Source organism: Amblyraja radiata, chromosome 4, assembly GCF_010909765.2.
Source record: "Amblyraja radiata isolate CabotCenter1 chromosome 4, sAmbRad1.1.pri, whole genome shotgun sequence".
NCBI classification, from domain to species: domain Eukaryota; kingdom Metazoa; phylum Chordata; class Chondrichthyes; order Rajiformes; family Rajidae; genus Amblyraja; species Amblyraja radiata.
The window spans coordinates 49,568,625-49,589,610 of NC_045959.1; the positions used below are offsets into that span (position 1 = coordinate 49,568,625).

At 44.6% G+C, this 20,986-nt stretch overlaps 1 protein-coding gene across 1 annotated transcript in view; it reads right to left on the bottom strand.

Annotated features, from left to right (window-relative positions):
- The window catches only part of mcmdc2 (minichromosome maintenance domain containing 2), a 34,567-nt gene extending 25,104 nt beyond the window's left edge, over positions 1-9,463 (bottom strand). Inside the window, exons 1-3 of the mRNA XM_033019374.1 lie at positions 9,284-9,463; positions 4,243-4,373; positions 4,041-4,100 (exon numbers count right to left, since the gene is read on the bottom strand). Of these exons, the coding sequence (XP_032875265.1) occupies positions 4,041-4,100; positions 4,243-4,373; positions 9,284-9,383 (291 nt within the window). The 5' untranslated portion in view covers positions 9,384-9,463. The remainder of the gene's footprint in view (positions 1-4,040; positions 4,101-4,242; positions 4,374-9,283) is intronic.
- Between the last annotated feature and the right edge of the window lie 11,523 nt (positions 9,464-20,986).

Here is a 20,986-nt window from a genome sequence, read left to right on the forward strand (position 1 = left end):
CTGGCATCTCCCATTCAGCCACTGTTGAATCCATCTTGCTACTCCACCATTAATACCCAACCATTGAACCTTCTTAACCAACCTTCCATGAGGAACCTTGTCAAAGGCCTTACTGAAGTCCATATATATACAACATCCACTGCTTTACCCTCATCAATTTCCCGAGTAACCTCTTCAAAAAATTCAAGAAGATTAGTCAAACATGACCTTCCAGGCACAAATCCATGTTGACTGTTCCTAATCAGACCCTGTTTATCCAGATGCTTATATATATTATCTCTAAGTATCCTTTCCATTAATTTGCCCACCACTGACGTCAAACTAACAGGTCTATAATTGCTAGGTTTACTCTTAGACCCCTTTTTAAACAATGGAACAACATGCGCAGTACGCCAATCCTCCGGCACTATTCCCGTTTCTAATGACATTCGAAATATTTCTGTCATAGCCCCTGCTATTTCTACACTAACTTCCCTCAATGTCCTAGGGAATATCCTGTCCGGACCTGGAGACTTATCCACTTTTATATTTCTCAAAAGTGTCAGTACTTCCTCTTCTTTGAATCTCATAGTTTCCATAGCTACTCTACTTGTTTCCCTTACCTCACATAATTCAATATCCTTCTCCTTGGTGAATACCGAAGAAAAGAAATTGTTCAATATCTCCCCCATCTCTTTTGGCTCTGCAGATAGCTGTCCACTCTGACTCTCTAATGGACCAATTTTATCCCTCGTTATCCTTTTGCTATTAATATAGCTGTAGAAATCCTTTGGGTTTACTTTCACCTTACTTGCCAAAGCAACCTCATATCTTCTTTTAGCTTTTCTAATTTCTTTCTTAAGATTCTTTTTACATTCTTTATACTCCTCAAGCACCTCATTTACTCCATGCTGCCTATAATATTGTAGATCTCCCTCTTTTTCCGAAACAAGTGTCCAATTTCCCTTGAAAACCATGGCTCTTTCCGATTTTTACTATTTCCTTTCAACCGAACAGGGACATAAAGATTCTGTACTCTTAAAATTTCACCTTTAAATGTACTCCATTTCTCTTCCACATCTTTCCCATAAAACAAAATGTCCCAATTTACTCCTTTTAAATCCTTTCGCATCTCCTCAAAGTTAGCCTTTCTCCAATCAAAAATCACAACCCTAGGTCCGGTTCTGACCCTCTCCATAATTATATTGAAACTAATGGTATTGTGATCACTGGTCCCGAACTGTTCCCCAACGTATACCTCTGCCACCTGACCTGTCTCATTTCCTAACAGGAGGTCCAGCACCGCTCCTTCTCTAGTAGGTACTTCTATGTATTGCTGCAAAAAACTATCCTGCACACATTTTACAAACTCCAACCCATCCAGCCCATTTACAGAATGTGTTTCCCAGTCTATGTGTGGAAAATTGAAATCTCCCACAATCACTACCTTGTGCTTACTACTAATATCTGCAATGTCCGTACATATGATGATGGAGTTCGCACTATGACCGGCTACGCAGTCATGAGTATAGAGTGAGCACAGCAGGGGGCTGAGCACACAGTCTTGAGGTGCTCCCGTGCTGATTGTTATCGAGTTTGACACATTTCCACCAATATGAACAGACTAGTCTGTGAATGAGGAAGTCGAGGATCCAATTGCAGAGGGATGCGCAGAGACCCAGTTCTGCGAGTTTGGTAACCAGCTTGGAGGGGATGATAGTATTAAATGCCGAGCTGTAATCAATGAATAACCGCCTGACATATGAGTTTTTGTTGTCCAAGTGGTCTAGAGCGAAGTGGAGGGCCAGCGAGATCACATCCACCGTTGATTTGTTGTGGCGGTAAGCGAACTGCAGTGGGTCCAGTTTTTGTCAAGGTAGGAGTTGATTTGCGCCATGATCAACCTCTCAAAGCACTTCATCACCACTGGCGTTAGTGCCACTGGTCGATAGTCATTGAGGCACGTCACCTTTCTCTTCTTGGGCACTGATATAATTGATGCCCTTCTGAAGCAGGTAGGAACCTCAGAAGTGAGAGGTTGAAAATGTCCGTAAAAACTCCAGCCAGTTGGTCCGCACAGGTTTTTAGAACACGACCAGGTATACCATCAGGTCCAGGCGCTTTTCGAGGGTTCACCCCTCTGAAGGATTTCCTGACGTCGGCCTCTGTGACTGAGACTGAAATACCATCACAGCGAATGGGGGCTCGGGAAGGCACATCGGTGTTCTCCCTATCAAAGCGTGCGTAAAACGCATTGAGCTCATCAGGGAGTGATGTTTCGCTGACAATTGAGCTGCCTACTGATTTCGCCTTGTAGTAGGTGATTGCATTCAGGCCCCGCCACAGGTGCCGAACATCCTCCAGCTTGAAGCAGGTCCCTTTTGGCCTTTTTGATGGCCTTACCAAGGTCGTACCTGGACTTCTTGTAGACCACTGTATCATCAGACATGAATGCCCGGTGTCTGGTCTTCAGAAGAGTGCGGATCTCAAAGTTCATCCAAGGTTTCTGATTGGGAAACACTAGGAAGGTTTTGGTGGGGATGCAGTCCTCCACACATTTCTTAATGAAATCTGTAACAACTGTGGCGTATTCGTTCAAGTCCGTTGCCGAGCCCTTGAACATTGCCCAGTCTACAGACTCCAAACAGTCCTGTAGTTGTTCCTCTGCACCCTCCAACCAGCTCTGTACTGTCCTCACCTCTGGGGGTGCGCTCTTTAATTGCTGCCTCTAGGCAGGAAGAAGCAGCACCACGGTATGGTCGGATTTACCGAAGTGAGGGAGAGGGATAGAGCGATAGGAATTCTTGATGGTGGTGTAGCAGTGGTCGAGGGTGTTTGGTCCTCTGGTGCAGCAGGAGACATGTTGGTGGAAGTCAGGGAGTGATTTATTTAGGTTTGCCTTATTGAAGCCCCCGGCAATGGTGGTAAATGCCTCGGGGTAAGACGTCTGGTGTTTGTTGACCACGGCGTGCAGCTCCTCCAGTGCCAGACGGACGTCTGCCTGGGGTGGGATGTAGACCGCGGTCAGGATGATGGAGGTGAATTCCCTTGGGAGGTAGAACGGACGGCACTTCACCACCAGGTGTTCCAGGTGTGGAGAGCAGGAGTTGGACAGGACTGCCACGTCTGAGCAAGCATCATGTTTGCTTACATGATGCTGTCTGGCACGTACTGTTAAAGTGGAGGTGGGAAGAGAATAAAAGGAAAAGTGCAATAGAAAATATTCAATTCTGTTAACATTTTATTTTAACCATTTATAGCTGTACCATAAACTGGATAATTATAAATATGAAGCTACTTCAAATAATCACAAAGATTTGAAAGAAATTGTTAGAGCTAGACCAGGCAACATAAGTCACAGATCCTTAATCAGAATTGGGAGAGAAAACAAGTTGTTTGAAGTTCCAGAGAAGGTTGGGTGGGGAGGAATTCATAGGTATCAGTGGAAGTGAAATCTTACAATATTGGTGGGACATACTTATTTTGCTGATATTTATACTGCATTCAGGGCTTTTGATGTAGGACCCTTGACTGACACTGCAATGTGAAACAGCTTCAAAAAATGTATTGCATGACTGCCTTAAGCCTCTCAACTATCATAGCTCATACAGAAAAATATCTTAAATGTCAAATAAATCATTTTAAAATACTTTTTAACTGACACAAGTTAATTAAAATATTCATACAGGTCTAAAAATATTATTGAATAAAGCTCAATTACCCCCTCAAATTACTTGGACAGTGCAAGATGCAGTTATGCCCTGTGTAAGGCATAAGGTTATGGGGGCAGATACAACGTGCATCCTGCCCCTCCGTTCAATGGCTTATGAGGACCCCATGATTCAGAGGAAAGTCTAGTGACAGGGAGGCTCAGATGTGCCCAGAGCTGAACCCTAGGTCATGCTGCATTTCCATGCACAGGTGTGCTGCCAGCTAGCTGGCTCTTTGGATCTGCAAGCCTGGCATTAGTCCAATCTAGCCTATTACTTACATCTTATATATGAAGGATTACTGTGCAACCCATTCATTAATTTTAATTGGAACTTAATATGCCTACTTACCTGATTTTCTGTTTCTAATTGTGGAATTAATGACAAAGTCTTGATAGATGTAAAGCATACCTGAAAAACACATTCTTAAACTGTTTAACCTCTGTAAACTGGCATCAATCAGATGTAAACTGGGAAACCTTGAAATTAAAATGTAAAATGTAAATATCACGGTAAAATACACCACTGGCATCATTCAGGAATATTTACTCACAGACTGAAACAAATATGTAGCTCTTATTGGCTGATGAAGAACACAGTTCCCAAGACTTGCATCCAACTCTGTAAGATCAGCTGGATTCACATAAATAATGAAGCGATATACAGCATGACACTGTTTGGAATCTGTAAAATAAACAAATGTTAAACCAAATACATAATTTCTGATCCTACAAGAGTCCCAATATAAATGTACATGCAATCTGGTCAGTTAGTAAATGTTACAATAATGCCAGCTCCAACAAGATTTTATCCCTACAATTGTTACCTGACCCTTTCAGTATTTAGAAGGGATCACTCCCTGATCCACTTTTCCTTCCTTACCAATCACTTTCCCATGCAAACACATAAAAGTGCATTGGGATCGGTCAGTAGAGATGGAAGAATAGATCAGGGACTCATGAAGGGAGCAATCCCTTTACAATGCTGAAAGGGGAGAGGACAAAGGACATTTAATGTCACATACACCAATTGGTGCAGTGAAATTTGAGTTACCATGCAGCACACAAATAAGATAAACACAACACTATAGAATTTAACATTAAACATAAAAACATCCCCCCACAGCGGAATCAACGTTTCCCACTGTGAGGGAAGGCAAAAAAGTTCAATCCTCTTCCTCTTGTTCACCCGTGGTCGGGGCCTTTTGAGGCCTCCGCAGTAGCCGCAACGGTGGCCCGATGTTTCAGGCCCTCTCGCCGGATAACGGAACTCTGGCGTCGGAAGAACACTCTCGGTGGCTTGGAGTTCGGAATCGGCCGCTTCCTACCGGAGACCACGGCTCCCAAATTTCACAGGCCAAGCTGGGCGGAGCTCCAACACGGCGAAAGATCCCAGGGCCCCGCGATGTTAAAGTCAGCGCCGCCCGTGGTTGGAAGCTCCGCAAACCACAACTCCACGGTGTTAAATTCGGCAGTCCCAACACTCCGGAGCTCCAACACGGCGAGGCATCACCCGCTCCGCAATGGTACTTCAGTGCTGCGCCGCTGCTGAAGCTCCAGCCGGTCTCCGGCAGGAAAGGCCGCGCCAATCCAGGTGGTAATCTGCGAGGAGGGGGCGAAGATGCGGCTCAGAGGAAAGACGCATCCTCGACCAGGTAGCGACTGAGAAAAACAGTTTTCCCCCTTCCCCTCCATCCCCCACATAAAAAGACTAAAAAACCTCCAAAACAAAAACTTTTTGACAGACTAAAAATTTAAAAAAGGATGAAAGGACGAACAGCTGCAGGCAAGGCTGCCACACTCGTGGCCACTCGAGAATACACATACAGTGGTGGAATCTTGTTGGAGCTAACGGCAGATGTGAAGGATGATCTGTTAAATGCGGAGACTGTAGGGAGGAATAAGGACTGTGGGAACACTGTTTCCACTTGGATCAGGAGAGGAGATGAGAGCACAGCTGCACAAAATAGATTAAAGGTCGTCAAGAGCTCTGTCCACCATGGCAGTGGGTAAACCACGATTTAGGAAAAACTTGTTTAGGATGGATCGGGTAATCTCACGTTCACATCACCAGATTCTTCTGTATGGGTATATATGCATCCTCCCATTCCTTATAGAAGAAAATATTTAGAATAATCATAGGTCAGGCAGCATCTATGCAGAAAGAATCTGATATATCAGATGTTATAACAGTATAGATTAGAAACAAAACAAGTTTTACATTGCAGTGTCAAGAGGAAGATGGGAAGAGAACAAAAAGGGAAGCTATATAATAAGGCAGTCCAGAAAATTGTGGACATAGCACAGACCATCGCATAAACCAACTTTCCTTCCGCTGACTCCATTTACACCTCACGCTGCCTCTGCAAGGTCACCAGTTTATTCAAGGACGCGTCGCACACTGGCCACTTCCTCTTCTCCCCTCTCCCATCAAGCGAAAGGTAGAAAAGGGTGAAAACGCACACCTCCAGATTCAGGGACAGTTTCTTCCTAGCTGTTAGCAGGCATCTGAACAACTAGAGAGCGGACCTAAACTGCTATCTACCTCATTGGAGATCCTCGGACCATCTTTGATTGGACTTTACAGGCTTAATCTTGCACTAAATGCTATAGGGAGGTTGCAGGGCAGTCGAGGTAACAACCCGTGACCCATATTGTTGCCACGCAACGCCTTCTGGTGCACACGCGGTGAACGTCAGGTAAGCTGCCAATACCCTGGCCCTTCTTCTGTCCCAGCATCCGGACACCACGCTGACTGGTTCCACACTCGTTGACCCCGGGCCGGCGATCCCCGCAGCAAGGGGGTGGGGGCTGGAGGAGGTAGCGGTGCTGGTGCAGCACGATCAGTGACTCTGGGTGGGCAGGGGAACCAGACTGCCCCAACTCTGCTGCAGCTGACGGGGACGTTGCTGGGTGGACGGGGACGGGGGTTAGTGGTCGGAGGGGGGGGTGAGGTTCTGGGGAGAGGTCGGGGTGCCGGTGCAGCGCGGTCAGTGACTCTGGGTGGGCAGAGGAATCAGACTGCCCCAACTCTGCTGCAGCTGACGGGGACGTTGCTGGGTGGACGGGGACGGGGGTTAGTGGTCGGAGGGGGGGGTGAGGTTCTGGGGAGAGGTCGGGGTGCCGGTGCAGCGCGGTCAGTGACTCTGGGTGGGCAGAGGAATCAGACTGTCCCCAACTCTGCTGCAGCTGACGAGGATGTTGCCGGGTTTTCGTACCAGTGTGTCCACTGCCCGGAGCCACGGACCCACTCCACCCGGCCCCGTGTGTGGGCGGTGCTGACCCAAGCCCGTGACAGTGCGGCTGCACAAGGGGAGGGTGGGCGGAAGGGCGGCCGTGGCCGGACAGCGCTGACTCCGGGGGGGCTGTCCCAAGAGATGTGCTCCTTTGGCCGCTTACACCTTGGTGCTCGGGTTCAGTGCAAAGATACTAGAGCATTTGGTTCAGAGCACTCAGTCACCCTCCACAATTATTTACAGCGTAAAAATTGACCATTTCAGCAGTTTTTAACAGGTAAGAAAGTACACGTTTCGTGTGTTGTGTGTGCCGGAGGTTGCTATGTCCTCCGGAAGGATTGAGCTGCTCCGTGCATCACGCCTTTTGACTCGATGAGCTTACGTGCAACCCCTCTATTCCCTTATCATGTATCTGTATACTGTGAATGGTTAGTACGAACAAAGGCTTATCACTGTACCTCGGTAGACATGACAATAAATTAAAACTGCAACACAGTACACTGTAAACAATATATAGGTATGTTACAAAACTTACCTTCAGCGGCGCTGTAGTTCTGCCACTGGCCGTGTGCGCGACTTTGGCGCCTTTGAGAGGGGGGGGGGCAGGGTTAAAATGTGGTTTTCTCCTGCATGCCGGAGTTTTATTTTCTCGGGCTGCTAGCTAATGCTGAAGAATTGTTCCGACTGCCGTTCTGTGAATTTTTTTTTAAACCGTGGGACAATTTCAGCGCTGGAGTAAAATGAAAATCCGCTTCTAATGCCGTCAACGCCGACAACGGGACAGCTAAAGGTAAGCCGTTTATTTTACACATAATCGTGCTTCTTAGGATTACCTTAATCCAAATTTTACGTTGCAAAAAGGTGATTTAGGCCCCATACAAACCGGCAGTGTTTTTCCGGCCGATATGGGGTTTAAATTCACCGCAACCGCAACGTTCCAATCGATCACGTTCCACAAAATTCCACTCGCAAGATGATTAAAATGGCCATTAATTTATGGGAATTAAACACTAAATTCCTTCCATTTGGCCTATAAATTCATGACAATGAGATTTCAAAATCATGTTATATTGTGAATTCTTGTATGAATGTTATTTGGACACTTAGACTATTTTAAAATGTTAATCTTTTCTTAAGCAATGGATAGATGTTTAGATCTAGTAATTGAATTTTGTAATTAGCTACAATTAGGTAACTAATTATATGCTTTAATTTCAGGTCATCCAAGTAAGATTGTTTCATATTTGGTTCAGAATGCTTCAATCCATAATAACTGTCAAGTCAAACTGAAATGAAAGAACAGGTGCAGAGAAATGCTAAATTGAAATCACGAGACAGTGATTAAAGTGGGCGGATCCCCAGCCTGCCGAGTTCTGCCTGGGGGTCAAAAGGGCACACAGCACCAGAAGCCAGGGAAGAAGAGACAAGAGACTTGCGAGCAGAGAACTTGAACAGTAAATCAAAAGGACTGTCCGAAAAGACTGCCGCGAGAGCCAGAAAAGGCAAGCAGGACTGATTTTCTACAGACCCGATTGGCAGCCGGTAAGGACTGAACGCTAAATGGACTGAGTCGAAGACTGCAGACCCAGAGACTCTGTTTAACCCTTTAAAAGTTGAGAAACTTGTCTGGCTAACGTGTTGATATTGGTGGTGTTTGTTAACCAAGATGACAGGGTTTTTCAGCTGATAAAGACCAAAACTGGTAAAGACTAAAACTGCTAAAGACTAATCTGCCAAAATAAAAGAAGGAGAAAATAAAAGGTGGAAAAGAAGTGTTTGGTCTGAGTGAATCCAGTTCATCATTTCGGGGTAGATAAATCAAATCCCTTTCAAGCGGGGAATCTGCAGAAACAGTAAAAGACTTGACAATAACTGAACAATTATTTCAGTTCTCTTAATTTTTAAGAAAGTTATGGGCTTTTGACTGTCCTCGATCACAGCTTTTGTGTTAAGTAAATATAAAGCAATAGGAACAAGATGCTAATTTCCGAGTATGAAAATGGCCATAACTTTTTTAATACTGAAGATATGAAAGTGAATTAGGTGTCAAATTAAACTTATTTTTATCCTTTATCTGATGGGATAAATTGCAGACTTGATTTTTTTAAATCTCAAAATTTTGTAACATTGCTCAATAAACGTTGCTCAATAAACGAGAAAAAAATGTGCATATACACATGCACTTTTTAAAATATATATGCGTCTATAGACACATTTATATAAATAAATACATATACACGCATATGCATACATGCACACACATACACAAAAACAAACAATAATAGTGCAAAAAGACAAAACCAATGCCCCCAAGTGTACTTCTCTTGTATCAGAGGTGTTTTTCCTTTGGACAAATTACCATTGAAGCGCCTGCAGTCGTTGATGAACCTGTGTAGCCCCCCAGTCCTGTCCAGGTAGATGAGAGCCGCCTCCTTCAGCGCCACATCCTCGGGTGCCATCGCGACCGGGCGCCTGTCACAGTCGGGGGGATTGTGCGCGTGCGCGCGCGAGAGAGTGAGAGAGAGAGATTCCCTTTGACAGTTGGCGCGCGCGGGAGCCTGTGACAGTTGGTGCGCGCGCCCGGACCTCGCCCCGCCCAATGATCCTATAGGAGCTCCTCTAGTATCTTTGGTCCCGCCCACGTGCCTCCCATTCTGGCGCAGGCGTAGTAGTATTCCGCTCGCCAGCGCCCCCCCCCGCATCAGTGCAATGTTTGCAGCCGGGGACACGATAACTGCAGCTGCAGAAATCCTGAGCGAAAATACAAAGTACTGCTATAACTCAGCGCGGCAGGCAGCATCTGAGGAGGAAATGGACACTACCAAAGATTATAGAGGAGCTCCTCTATAATCTTTGGACACTACGTCGTTTCACGTCAAGACCATATTTCAGACTAATTGTAAGTGGGGAGCGGGGGGACTGGAAATGAGAGGTAAGACAGGGCTGCCAACATTGGGTGAGAGTTGAGAGTGAGAAATTGCGAGGGAGCGTAGCGACCGGGGGTGAGGGGGTGTTCCCCCTCCCACGGTAGGGAGCTTTTGCATTTTTCAGCTTTAAATTGTGCAATCTGGTGCATACTGTAGCGAGTCTTTTAACTTGCATTTGAATGCAACATTTATGCTTTAAATTGGATTAGGTATGAATAAGGTAAGGCTAACTTACATTCCTAATTACATTCCACAATAGAGCCAGGCTCCGGTCAACAGGTGCAGCACATGAATTAGCAATGTTACAAAATTTTGAGATTTTAAAAATCAAGTCTGCAATTTATCCCATCAGATAAAGCATAAAAATAAGTTTAATTTGACACCTAATTCACTTTCATATCTCAAGTATTTAAAAAGTTATGGCCATTTTCATACTCGGAAATTAGCATCTTGTTCCCTATTGATTTTCTATGGACATATAACCATATAACAATTACAGCACGGAAACAGGCCATCTCGGCCCTACAAGTCCGTGCCGAACAATTTTTTTCCCTTAGTCCCACCTGCCTGCACGCATACCATAACCCTCCATTCCCTTCTCATCCATATGCCTATCCAATTTATTCTTAAATGATACCAACAAACCTGCCGCCACCACTTCCACTGGAAGCTCATTCCACACCGCTACCACTCTCTGAGTAAAGAAGTTCCCCCTCATGTTACCCCTAAACTTCTGTCCCTTAATTCTGAAGTCATGTCCTCTTGTTTGAATCTTCCCTATTCTCAAAGGGAAAAGCTTGATCACATCAACTCTGTCTATCCCTCTCATCATTTTAAAGACCTCTATCAAGTCCCCCCTTAACCTTCTGCGCTCCAGAGAATAAAGACCTAACTTATTCAACCTATCTCTGTAACTTAGTTGTTGAAACCCAGGCAACATTCTAGTAAATCTCCTCTGTACTCTCTCTATTTTGTTGACATCCTTCCTATAATTGGGCGACCAAAATTGTACACCATACTCCAGATTTGGTCTCACCAATGCCTTGTACAATTTTAACATTACATCCCAGCTTCTATACAGACATAACAAAATAACTGTGATCGTGGACAGTCAAAAGCCCATAACTTTCTTAAAAATTAAGAGAACTGAATGACATTTTCAGTTATCATAGATTGAAGCATTCTGAAACAAATATAAAATAATCTTACTTGGATGACCTGAAATTAAAGCATATAATTAGTTAGTTACCTAATTGTAGCCAATTTCAAACTTCAATTACTAGATCTAAACATCTATCCATTTCTTAATAAATGATTAACATTTTTAAATAGCCTAAGTGTCCAAATAATATTCACAAATAATTCACAATAAAACATGATTTTTAAATCTCATTTACATTAATTTATAGGCCAAATGGAAGGAATTTAGTGTTTAATTGCTGTAAATTAAAGTCCATTTAAATCAGCTTTCTAGTGGGATTCTGTGAACACGCTGGTTTGGAACGTTCACATTGCGCTAGATTTGTGCCCTCAAATGCCCAGAAAAATACTGCGGGATATAATGGGCCCAAAATTAGCTACTCGCAACATTAAACTTTGTATAAAGGGATCTTAAGAAGCCCTTTTTAACGTAAAAATAAACAGCCTACCTCCTGTTGTCCCCTGTATGAGATCTGGCCCGTTGTCGGCGGTCGGGGTTTTAGAGGTTAATTTTTAACCTACTATAACAATTAAGCCCTTAAAACTAATAATAGCTCAAGCGAGGGAATCTTCCAGTGATTTTTCGTTAATAATTAACTAGGCTGAAAAACCTCGATTTGAACAGCCTAGGGAAATTCGCGTTTTAAACCCGCCCCCCTCTAAACGGCGCCAAAATCGCGCACACGGGCTGGGACAGATTTTCAGCGACGCTTCAGGTACGTTTTGCAACATACCTACATGAATGACTATATTCATGTATGGAAATCAGATTATATTCATGCTGTTATAGAAACATAGAAAATAGGTGCAGGAGTAGGCCATTCGGCCCTTCGAGCCTGCACCGCCATTCAATATGATCATGGCTGATCATCCAACTCAGTATCCTGTACCTGCCTTCTCTCCATACCCCCTGATCCCTTTAGCCACAAGGGCCACATCTAACTCCCTCTTAAATATAGCCAATGAACTGGCCTCAACTACCTTCTGCGGCAGAGAATTCCAGAGATTCACCACTCTGTGTGAAAAAGGTTTTTCTCATCTCGGTCCTAAAAGATTTCCCCCTTATCCTTAAACTGTGACCCCTTGTTCTGGACTTCCCCAACATCGGGAACAATCTTCCTGTATCTAGCCTGTCCAACCCCTTAAGAATTTTGTAAGTTTCTATAAGATCCCCCCTCAAACTTCTAAATTCTAGCGAGTACAAACCGAGTCTATCCAGTCTTTCTTCATATGAAAGTCCTGACATCCCAGGAATCAGTCTGGTGAACCTTCTCTGTACTCCCTCTATGGCAAGAATGTCTTTCCTCAGATTAGGAGACCAAAACTGTACGCAATACTCCAGGTGTGGTCTCACCAAGACCCTGTACAACTGCAGTAGAACCTCCCTGCTCCTATACTCAAATCCTTTTGCTATGAATGCTAACATACCATTCGCCTTCTTCACTGCCTGCTGCACCTGCATGCCTACTTTTAATGACTGGTGTACCATGACACCCAGGTCTCGTTGCATCTCCCCCTTTCCTAATCGGCCACCATTCAGATAATAATCTACTTTCCTGTTTTTGCCACCAAAGTGGATAACCTCACATTTATCCACATTATACTGCATCTGCCATGCATTTGCCCACTCACCCAGCCTATCCAAGTCACCTTGCAGCCTCCTAGCATCCTCCTCACAGCTAACACTGCCCCCCCAGCTTCGTGTCATCCGCAAACTTGGAGATGTTGCATTCAATTCCCTCGTCCAAATCATTAATATATATCGTAAATAGCTGGGGTCCCAGAACTGAGCCTTGCGGTACCCCACTAGTCACTGCCTGCCATTGTGAAAAGGACCCGTTTACTCCTACTCTTTGCTTCCTGTCTGCCAACCAGTTCTCTATCCACATCAATACTGAACCCCCAATACCGTGTGCTTTAAGTTTGTATACTAATCTCTTATGTGGGACCTTGTCGAAAGCCTTCTGAAAGTCCAGATATAACACATCCACTGGTTCTCCCTTATCCACTCTACTAGTTATATCCTCGAAAAATTCTATAAGATTCGTCAGACATGATTTACCCTTCATAAATCCATGCTGACTTTGTCCAATGATGTCACCACTTTCCAAATGTGCTGCTATCCCATCTTTAATAACTGATTCTAGCAGTTTCCCCACTACCGACGTTAGACTAACTGGTCTGTAATTCCCCGTTTTCTCTCTCCCTCCCTTTTTAAAAAGTGGTGTTACATTAGCTACCCTCCAATCCTCAGGAACTACTCCAGAATCTAAAGAGTTTTGAAAAATTATCACCAATGCATCCACTATTTCTGGGGCTACTTCCTTAAGTACTCTGGGATGCAGCCTATCTGGCCCTGGGGATTTGTCGGCCTTTAATGCATTCAATTTACCTAACACCACTTCCCGGCTAACCTGGATTTCACTCAGTTCCTCCATCTCATTTGACCCCCGGTCCCCTGCTATTTCCGGCAGATTATTTATGTCTTCCTTAGTGAAGACAGAACCAAAGTAGTTATTCAATTGGTCTGCCATGTCCTTGTTCCCCATGATCAATTCACCCGTTTCTGACTGCAAGGGACCTACATTTGTTTTAACTAATCTTTTTCTCTTCACATATCTATAAAAGCTTTTGCAGTCAGTTTTTATGTTCCCTGCCAGTTTTCTTTCATAATCTATTTTCCCTTTCCTAATTAAGCCCTTTGTCCTCCTCTGCTGGTCTTTGAATTTCTCCCAGTCCTCTGGTAGGCTGCTTTTTCTGGCTAATTTGTACGCTTCATCTTTTGTTTTGATACTATCCCTGATTTCTCTTGTTATCCACGGATGCACTACCTTCCCTGATTTATTTTTTTGCCAAACTGGGATGAACAATTGTTGTAGTTCATCCATGCAGTCTTTAAATGCCTTCCATTGCATATCCACCGTCAACCCATTAAGAATCAATCGCCAGTCTATCTTGGCCAATTCACGTCTCATACCCTCAAAGTTACCTTTCTTTAAGTTCAGGACCCTTGTTTCTGAATTAACGATGTCACTCTCCACCCTAATGAAGAACTCAACCATATTATGGTCACTCTTGCCCAAGGGGCCACGCACAACAAGACTGCTAACTAACCCTTCCTCATTACTCAATACCTAGTCTAGAATAGCCTGCTCTCTCGTTGGTTCCTCTACATGTTGGTTTAGAAAACTATCCCGCATACATTCCAAGAAATCCTCTTCCTCAGCACCCTTGCCAATTTGATTCACCCAATCTATATGTAGATTGAAGTCACCCATTATAACTGTTTTACCTTTGTTGCACGCATTTCTAATTTCCTGTTTGATGCCATCCCCAACTCCACTACTACTGTTAGGTGGCCTGTACACAACTCCCACTAGCGTTTTCTGCCCCTTAGTGTTTCGCAGCTCTACCCATATCGATTCCACATCCTCAAAGCTAATGTCCTTCCTTTCTATTGCGTTAATCTGCTCTCTAACCAGCAACGCTACCCCACCTCCTTTCCCTTTCTGTCTATCCCTCCTGATGCATATATATAGAGAAAAACACAGAGAAACAAAGCAAAAGTTGGACTTCCATCACTGTTCTGCACAAATAAATCAATCAACCTTGTTCAAGAAAGAACTGCAGATGCTGGAGAATCGAAGGTAGACAAAATTGCTGGAGAAACTCAGCGGGTGCGGCAGCATCTATGGAGCGAAGGAAATAGGGAAACCCTTCTTCTAAGAAACCCTTCTTCAGACGGTTTCAACCTTACCCTTTGAATATAGAAACAAGATGAAAATAATGCCACATATTCAATCATATATGGTTCAATGAAATTAAGATATATATGTAAAAATATATATGGAACCAGGCCCTTCGGCCCACCAAGTCCACACCGACCAGCAATCTATCATACACCAATTCCATCCATCACGCCAGGGACAATTTACAGAAGCCAATTAACCTACAAACCTGCACTTCTTTGGGATATGGGAGAAACCGGAATATCCAGAGAAAACCCATGTGGTAGTAAGGCAGCAACTCTACCACTGCGCCACTGTGCCACCCATTAAATTATTGTTTCTGTAATATATTTATTATGGTGTTACGTGAATAAAGATGAACACATGATTCTGATTTCTGCCCTTACACATGCCCGTCATTGTGTTTTATGGCTGGTTTTCAACCTCTTCAGGCTGAAGGTCTTGACTCGAAACATCACCCATTCTTTCTCTCCAGTGATGCTGCCTGTCCTGCTGAGTTTTTCTAGTTTTTAGTGTCTATCTTCAGTTTAAACCAGCATCTGCAATTCCTTCCTACACTATTTGTAAAGCAAAACAGGTCCTATTCTCATTATATAATTTTGTAATCAGCGTGAGAATTTTGTGATATTCGTGAGTCTCACGCTCAATGCGTGAGAGTTGGCTGCCCTGCTAATAATGCAAACATTTTATGCAAGTTCCAATTGTTTGGACAAAAATCACTTATTCCTGCTTTATAACAGTTAAGTTACTTTAAGACCATTTCAGAAATTATGGCAGTCAACAAAAAATCAACTAACAAATTAAAGGTCTCCTAATCCGAGGAAAGACATTCTTGCCATAGAGGGAGTATAGAGAAGGTTCACCAGACTGATTCTTGGGATGTCAGGACTTTCATATGAAGAAAGACTGGATAGACTCGGTTTGTACTCGCTAGAATTTAGAAGATTGAGGGGGGATCTTATAGAAACTTACAAAATTCTTAAGGGGTTGGACAGGCTAGATACAGGAAGATTGTTCCCGATGTTGGGGAAGTCCAGAACAAGGGGTCACAGTTTAAGGATAAGGGGGAAATCTTTTAGGACCGAGATGAGAAAAACCTTTTTCACACAGAGTGGTGAATCTCTGGAATTCTCTGCCGCAGAAGGTAGTTGAGGCCAGTTCATTGGCTATATTTAAGAGGGAGTTAGATGTGGCCCTTGTGGCTAAAGGGATCAGGGGGTATGGAGAGAAGGCAGGTACAGGATACTGAGTTGGATGATCAGCCATGATCATATTGAATGGCGGTGCAGGCTCGAAGGGCCGAATGGCCTACTCCTGCACCTATTGTCTATGAATCTATGACTACCTCATAAGTACTTTAATGCTGGTAATCTCAAGAATCAAAATGGGGAAAGTGAGGGCAATTTTACTTAAATGGTCATTCTAAGCCCATTCAGATCTTCATAGTCAGAGTTATACAACATGTACATGGCTGGCCCAATTTGTCCATAATGATCATAATGGGCATTCTACATGTCCCAGGGACTTGCTGCCGTTCCCAGATCAGCTCCATCCCAGGGACTGGCTGCCGTTCCCAGATCAGCTCCCATTCCAGGGACTGGCTGCCGTTCCCAGATCAGCTCCATCCCAGGGACTGGCTGCCGTTCCCAGATCAGCTCCCATCCCAGGGACTGGCTGCCGTTCCCAGATCAGCTCCCATCCCAGGGACTGGCTGCCATTCCCAGATCGGCTCGAAGAGAAGTGAAGAGAAGAGATGCCACGTCACTCACAGCCGCCAACTGACGCTCTTCCACAGAACGCACAGATCACTGTGATGTGGCGCAAAAGAGACAAACTGTGCAGGGACTGAAGAAAGCGTGAGAATTCTGTCATCAGCGTGAGATGCGTGACTCTCACACTCAAAGCGTGAGAGTTGGCAGCCCTGTCTAAGGCCAGGATGTGACAACAGACACACAGGGAGACTCATACACAAAGGAACACACACACACACACACACACACACACACACAGGGAGACACACACACACACAGGGAGACAGACACACACACACACACACACACACACACAGGGAGACAGACACACACACAGGGAGACAGCCACACACGCACACACACACACACACACACAGGGAGACAGACAAACACACAGGGAGACAGCCACACACGCACACACACACACACACACACAGGGAGACAGACACACACACACGCACACACAGGGAGACACACACACACAGGGAGACAGCCACACACACACACACAGGGAGACAGACACACACACACACAGGGAGACAGCCACACACACACACAGGGAGACACACACACACACACACAGGGAGACAGACACACACACACAGGGAGACAGCCACACACACACACACAGGGAGACAGACACACACACGCACAGGGAGGCAGACACACACACACAGGGAGACACAGACACACACGGGGAGGCACACACACACACACACGGAGACACACACAGGGAAACAGACACACACCCACCTTTCCTTCCCCCCCTCCATCCTCCCCCTCCCTTTCCTCCCCTTCCTCCCTCCCTCTTTCCTCCCCCCCCATCCCTCCCTCTTTCCTCCCCCTCCGTCTTTCCTCCCCCTCTTTCCTCACCCTCCCTCTTTTTTCTCACGCTTCCTCTTTCTCCCCTTTCTCCTTTCCTTCCTTCAATCCCTTACTACATTCCCTCCCCGTCTCTCTTTGCCTCCATCCCTCCCTCTCTGTCCCCGGCCACCCAATGGGGAGTCTGGCGGGCACAGTGCAGCGTGGATTGGTGGCGTTGGCGCTGCCGTGTGAGTTGAAGGGCAGGAGGGAGGGAGGGAGGGAGGGAGCGAGGTTGCAGCGGCAGCCGGCAACGCAGCGCTCGCAGACGGTGCACAAAAGCGCTGACACCCGCTGCCCCGGACCGACGCGCTTCCCCAATCCGTGCAGATAGATTGCTGTCATGTGGCGCAGAGACAATCTTTGCTGTGCAGGGACTGAAGACAGCCTGTCAGCGTGCGAATTCTGTCTTCAGCGTGAGGGCGTGAGAATTGGCTGAAATGCGTGAGTGTCACGCTTAAAGCGTGAGAGTTGGCAGCCCTGGGTAAGAGCTTAGCAGCAAGTGCCCTCGACTCAAACTCGCAGCATGGTCAACACGTGGTCCTAGGAGGTCCTATGAGGTCGCTGGAACTTTCCTTCATGCTCGAGGGAAGTTCCCGACTGCTCGCGGCCTCAGATAGGTCGCGCAAATTTTTTCAACATGTTGAAACATTTTCCGCGAGTAAAAATCGGTCGGCATGGTTCTTTTTAACTCGAGTGCAGGGGAGTGGGGTTGCTATTTAGTTACAGGTAGTCGAGGGCAGCCGTAGGACATTAAAGGGTGTCTGATAAGGAAAGAGGATATTTAGAATAGATATTTACTTGCTGTAGAATGAACTGCCGGCCAATTAATGTTGAGGCATTTGTTTGAACTTGGGCAGATAGAATGTGTCTACACACTTCAGAATTCATTATGCTACTACCATCAGCAATTGTATCATCAATGAAGATGTGAGTCAGTACCTTCAGCAGCGATACATGCCCAGGCTATAACACCCCCACCACCGTGTTTCACAGATGAGGTGGTATGCTTTGGATCTTGGACAGTTCCTTCTCTCCTCTATACTTTGCTCTTGCCATCACTCTGATATAAGTTAATCTTTGTCTCATATGTCCACGAGACCTTTTTTCCAGAACTGTGGTTGCTCTTTTAAGTACTTCTTGGCAAACTAACCTGGCCATCCTATTTTTGCAGCAAACCAGTGGTTTACATCTTGCAGTGTAGTCTCTGTATTTCTGTTCATAAAGTCTTCTGCGGACAGTGACCATTGACAAATCCACATCTGACTCCTGAAGAGTGTTTCTGATCTGTCGGACAGGTGTTTGGGGATTTTTCTTTATTAGAGAGAATTCTGTCAGGAGTTGTGGAGGTCTTCATTGGCCTGCCAGTCCCTTTGCGATTGGTAAGCTCACCATTGCTCTCTTTCTTCTTAATGATCCAAACCGTTGATTTTGGTAAGCCTAAGGTTTGGCTGATGTCTCTAACAGTTTTATTCTTGTTTCGCAGTCTCACAATGGCTTCTTTGACTTTCATTGGCACAACTTTGGTCCTCATGTTGATAAACGGCAAAAAAAGTTTCCAAAGGTGATGGAAAGACTGGAGGAAAGACAAGGTGCTGAGAGCTCTCTTATTGCATTAAGGTGGCAATTAAACACACCCGAGCAATTACAAACAGCTGTGAAGCCATGTGTCCAAAACATTATGGTGCCCTGAAATGGGGGGACTATGTATAAACACAGCTGAAATTTCAACATGGTGAAATCAAAATGTATAAAAATGGCCTTTAATAAAATCTGACAATGTGCACTTTAACCACATGTGATTTTTTTTTGTATTACAAATCTGAAATTGTGGAGTACAAAGGCAAATAAATAAATGATGGGTCTTTGTCCCAAACATTATAGATGGCACTGTATCTTTTGAAATTGCAAAGGAAACATACACGGGTGGGAGTCAGGTTGGGTCAAAAGGGATGAGCAAACTAGGGAGTTGTGAGGAAATGGTCTTTGCACAATACAAAGTGGTTGGGACGGGCAGACGTGACTGAGGGTGGTATCACATTGAAGGTGGCAAAAAGGATAGCGAATGATGTGTTGAATGTAAGGTGGGCTAAAAGGCAAGGACCAGTGGAACTCTATTCTTGTTCCATCTGAAAAAAGGGGGGGAGAGCAGAACCACAGGACAGTGGAGACACAGATAGGGGCTCCATATGGCAATGTAGTTTCCGCCATGCTGTTGTTAATGGAGCCCTCAGCATCCCGCAGTCCTGCTCTTACTGAAGTTCACCTTGACCTTCTGAGTTCCTTCAGCACTTAGGTTTTGCATCAAACCATGGAGCTGTGCTTGTTTTCAGAGGAAACTACAGCACAATTGTAAAATTCACTGCACTACTGGAATGAATGGTTAATGGCTTTTTGTGGGGCAAAGGCTTGTTTAAAGACAGTAAAATACATGACATTTGTCTGTGCCCAACAATACGAGGACCACTTATGATTATTTGACATCCAAGTATGGGGATAGTTAGGCATCCGTATCATCTTTAATCCAGATGTGAGCCAGTGGTCAGATTGCAATCTTCAATCCAGATTGTGTAGCTATAGCCAGGGTTCTAGCATTAAGTTTGCCATCAAGAACCAGGGTTGGTGTTCAGAACACTAGGTGGTGGGAGTACTTGTACATTTCCTACTTTGTTTAAACACACCAAATTTACAGGAACATTTATTTATCTACTGCACAATGCAATGAAAAGTAAATAAACGTGTATGGATATTTATGGGAGTAACATCCAACGGTCTAGAAAATCTTCTCATCCAGTACTACCAAAGTAAAAGTTGTCAGATTAGCACAATTTAAATCCGTTTTCCAAAAGTGATCTGCACATTTGCCTGTGATCTTTTCTAGTTTTGAAGGCGTTTCCTCTGTTAAAAGGCATTGGAAAAGAACATCAGAAAGATGATGAAGACTATACATCATGACAAAAACAACAAGCTACCTTGACCTCAATTCATTGAATTCCTGCTGCAAACAACTACCCCCCAACCATTTTGAAAAAAATGACTGGAATCCAGTAGATTGGACCCAAGAATACGTGCATAATAGTGGTGCATGATTATTCAGAGCTCATTTTCCTCATGTCCGATATACCTATCATCAAAGGATGGAACCCAAAGTGCAGGAGAATTAAGCTGGGAGTCAGCCAGTACAATTCCACAATTGGATCTGTCTGCCATAATTTTGCTAAATGGCAAAATAAGCTCGAGACTAATTGCTGTACTCCAGTTGCAAATTCCCATGTTCATTGATTGAAAATCATACAGTGGTCAGAAAATTCAATTGCGTGGTTTTTAAAATCTGCATGTCTGTGCTTCCCAGCCCAGACTCTGATTACACATAAATCTAGGTTATTTCATACCATTTAAAAAATTGTGCAGACATTTCCTGCTGAAAATTACATCTGCATCAATGTTTTGTCATACAACCAATTAATATCATTACTACCCCAATCCCTAAAACAGGATGAGCAAAACATTGATGCTGTATTGCAGACAACAGTCAAAACTGAAAAAGTAATGTGTTTGTTAGCAGTATTAATGC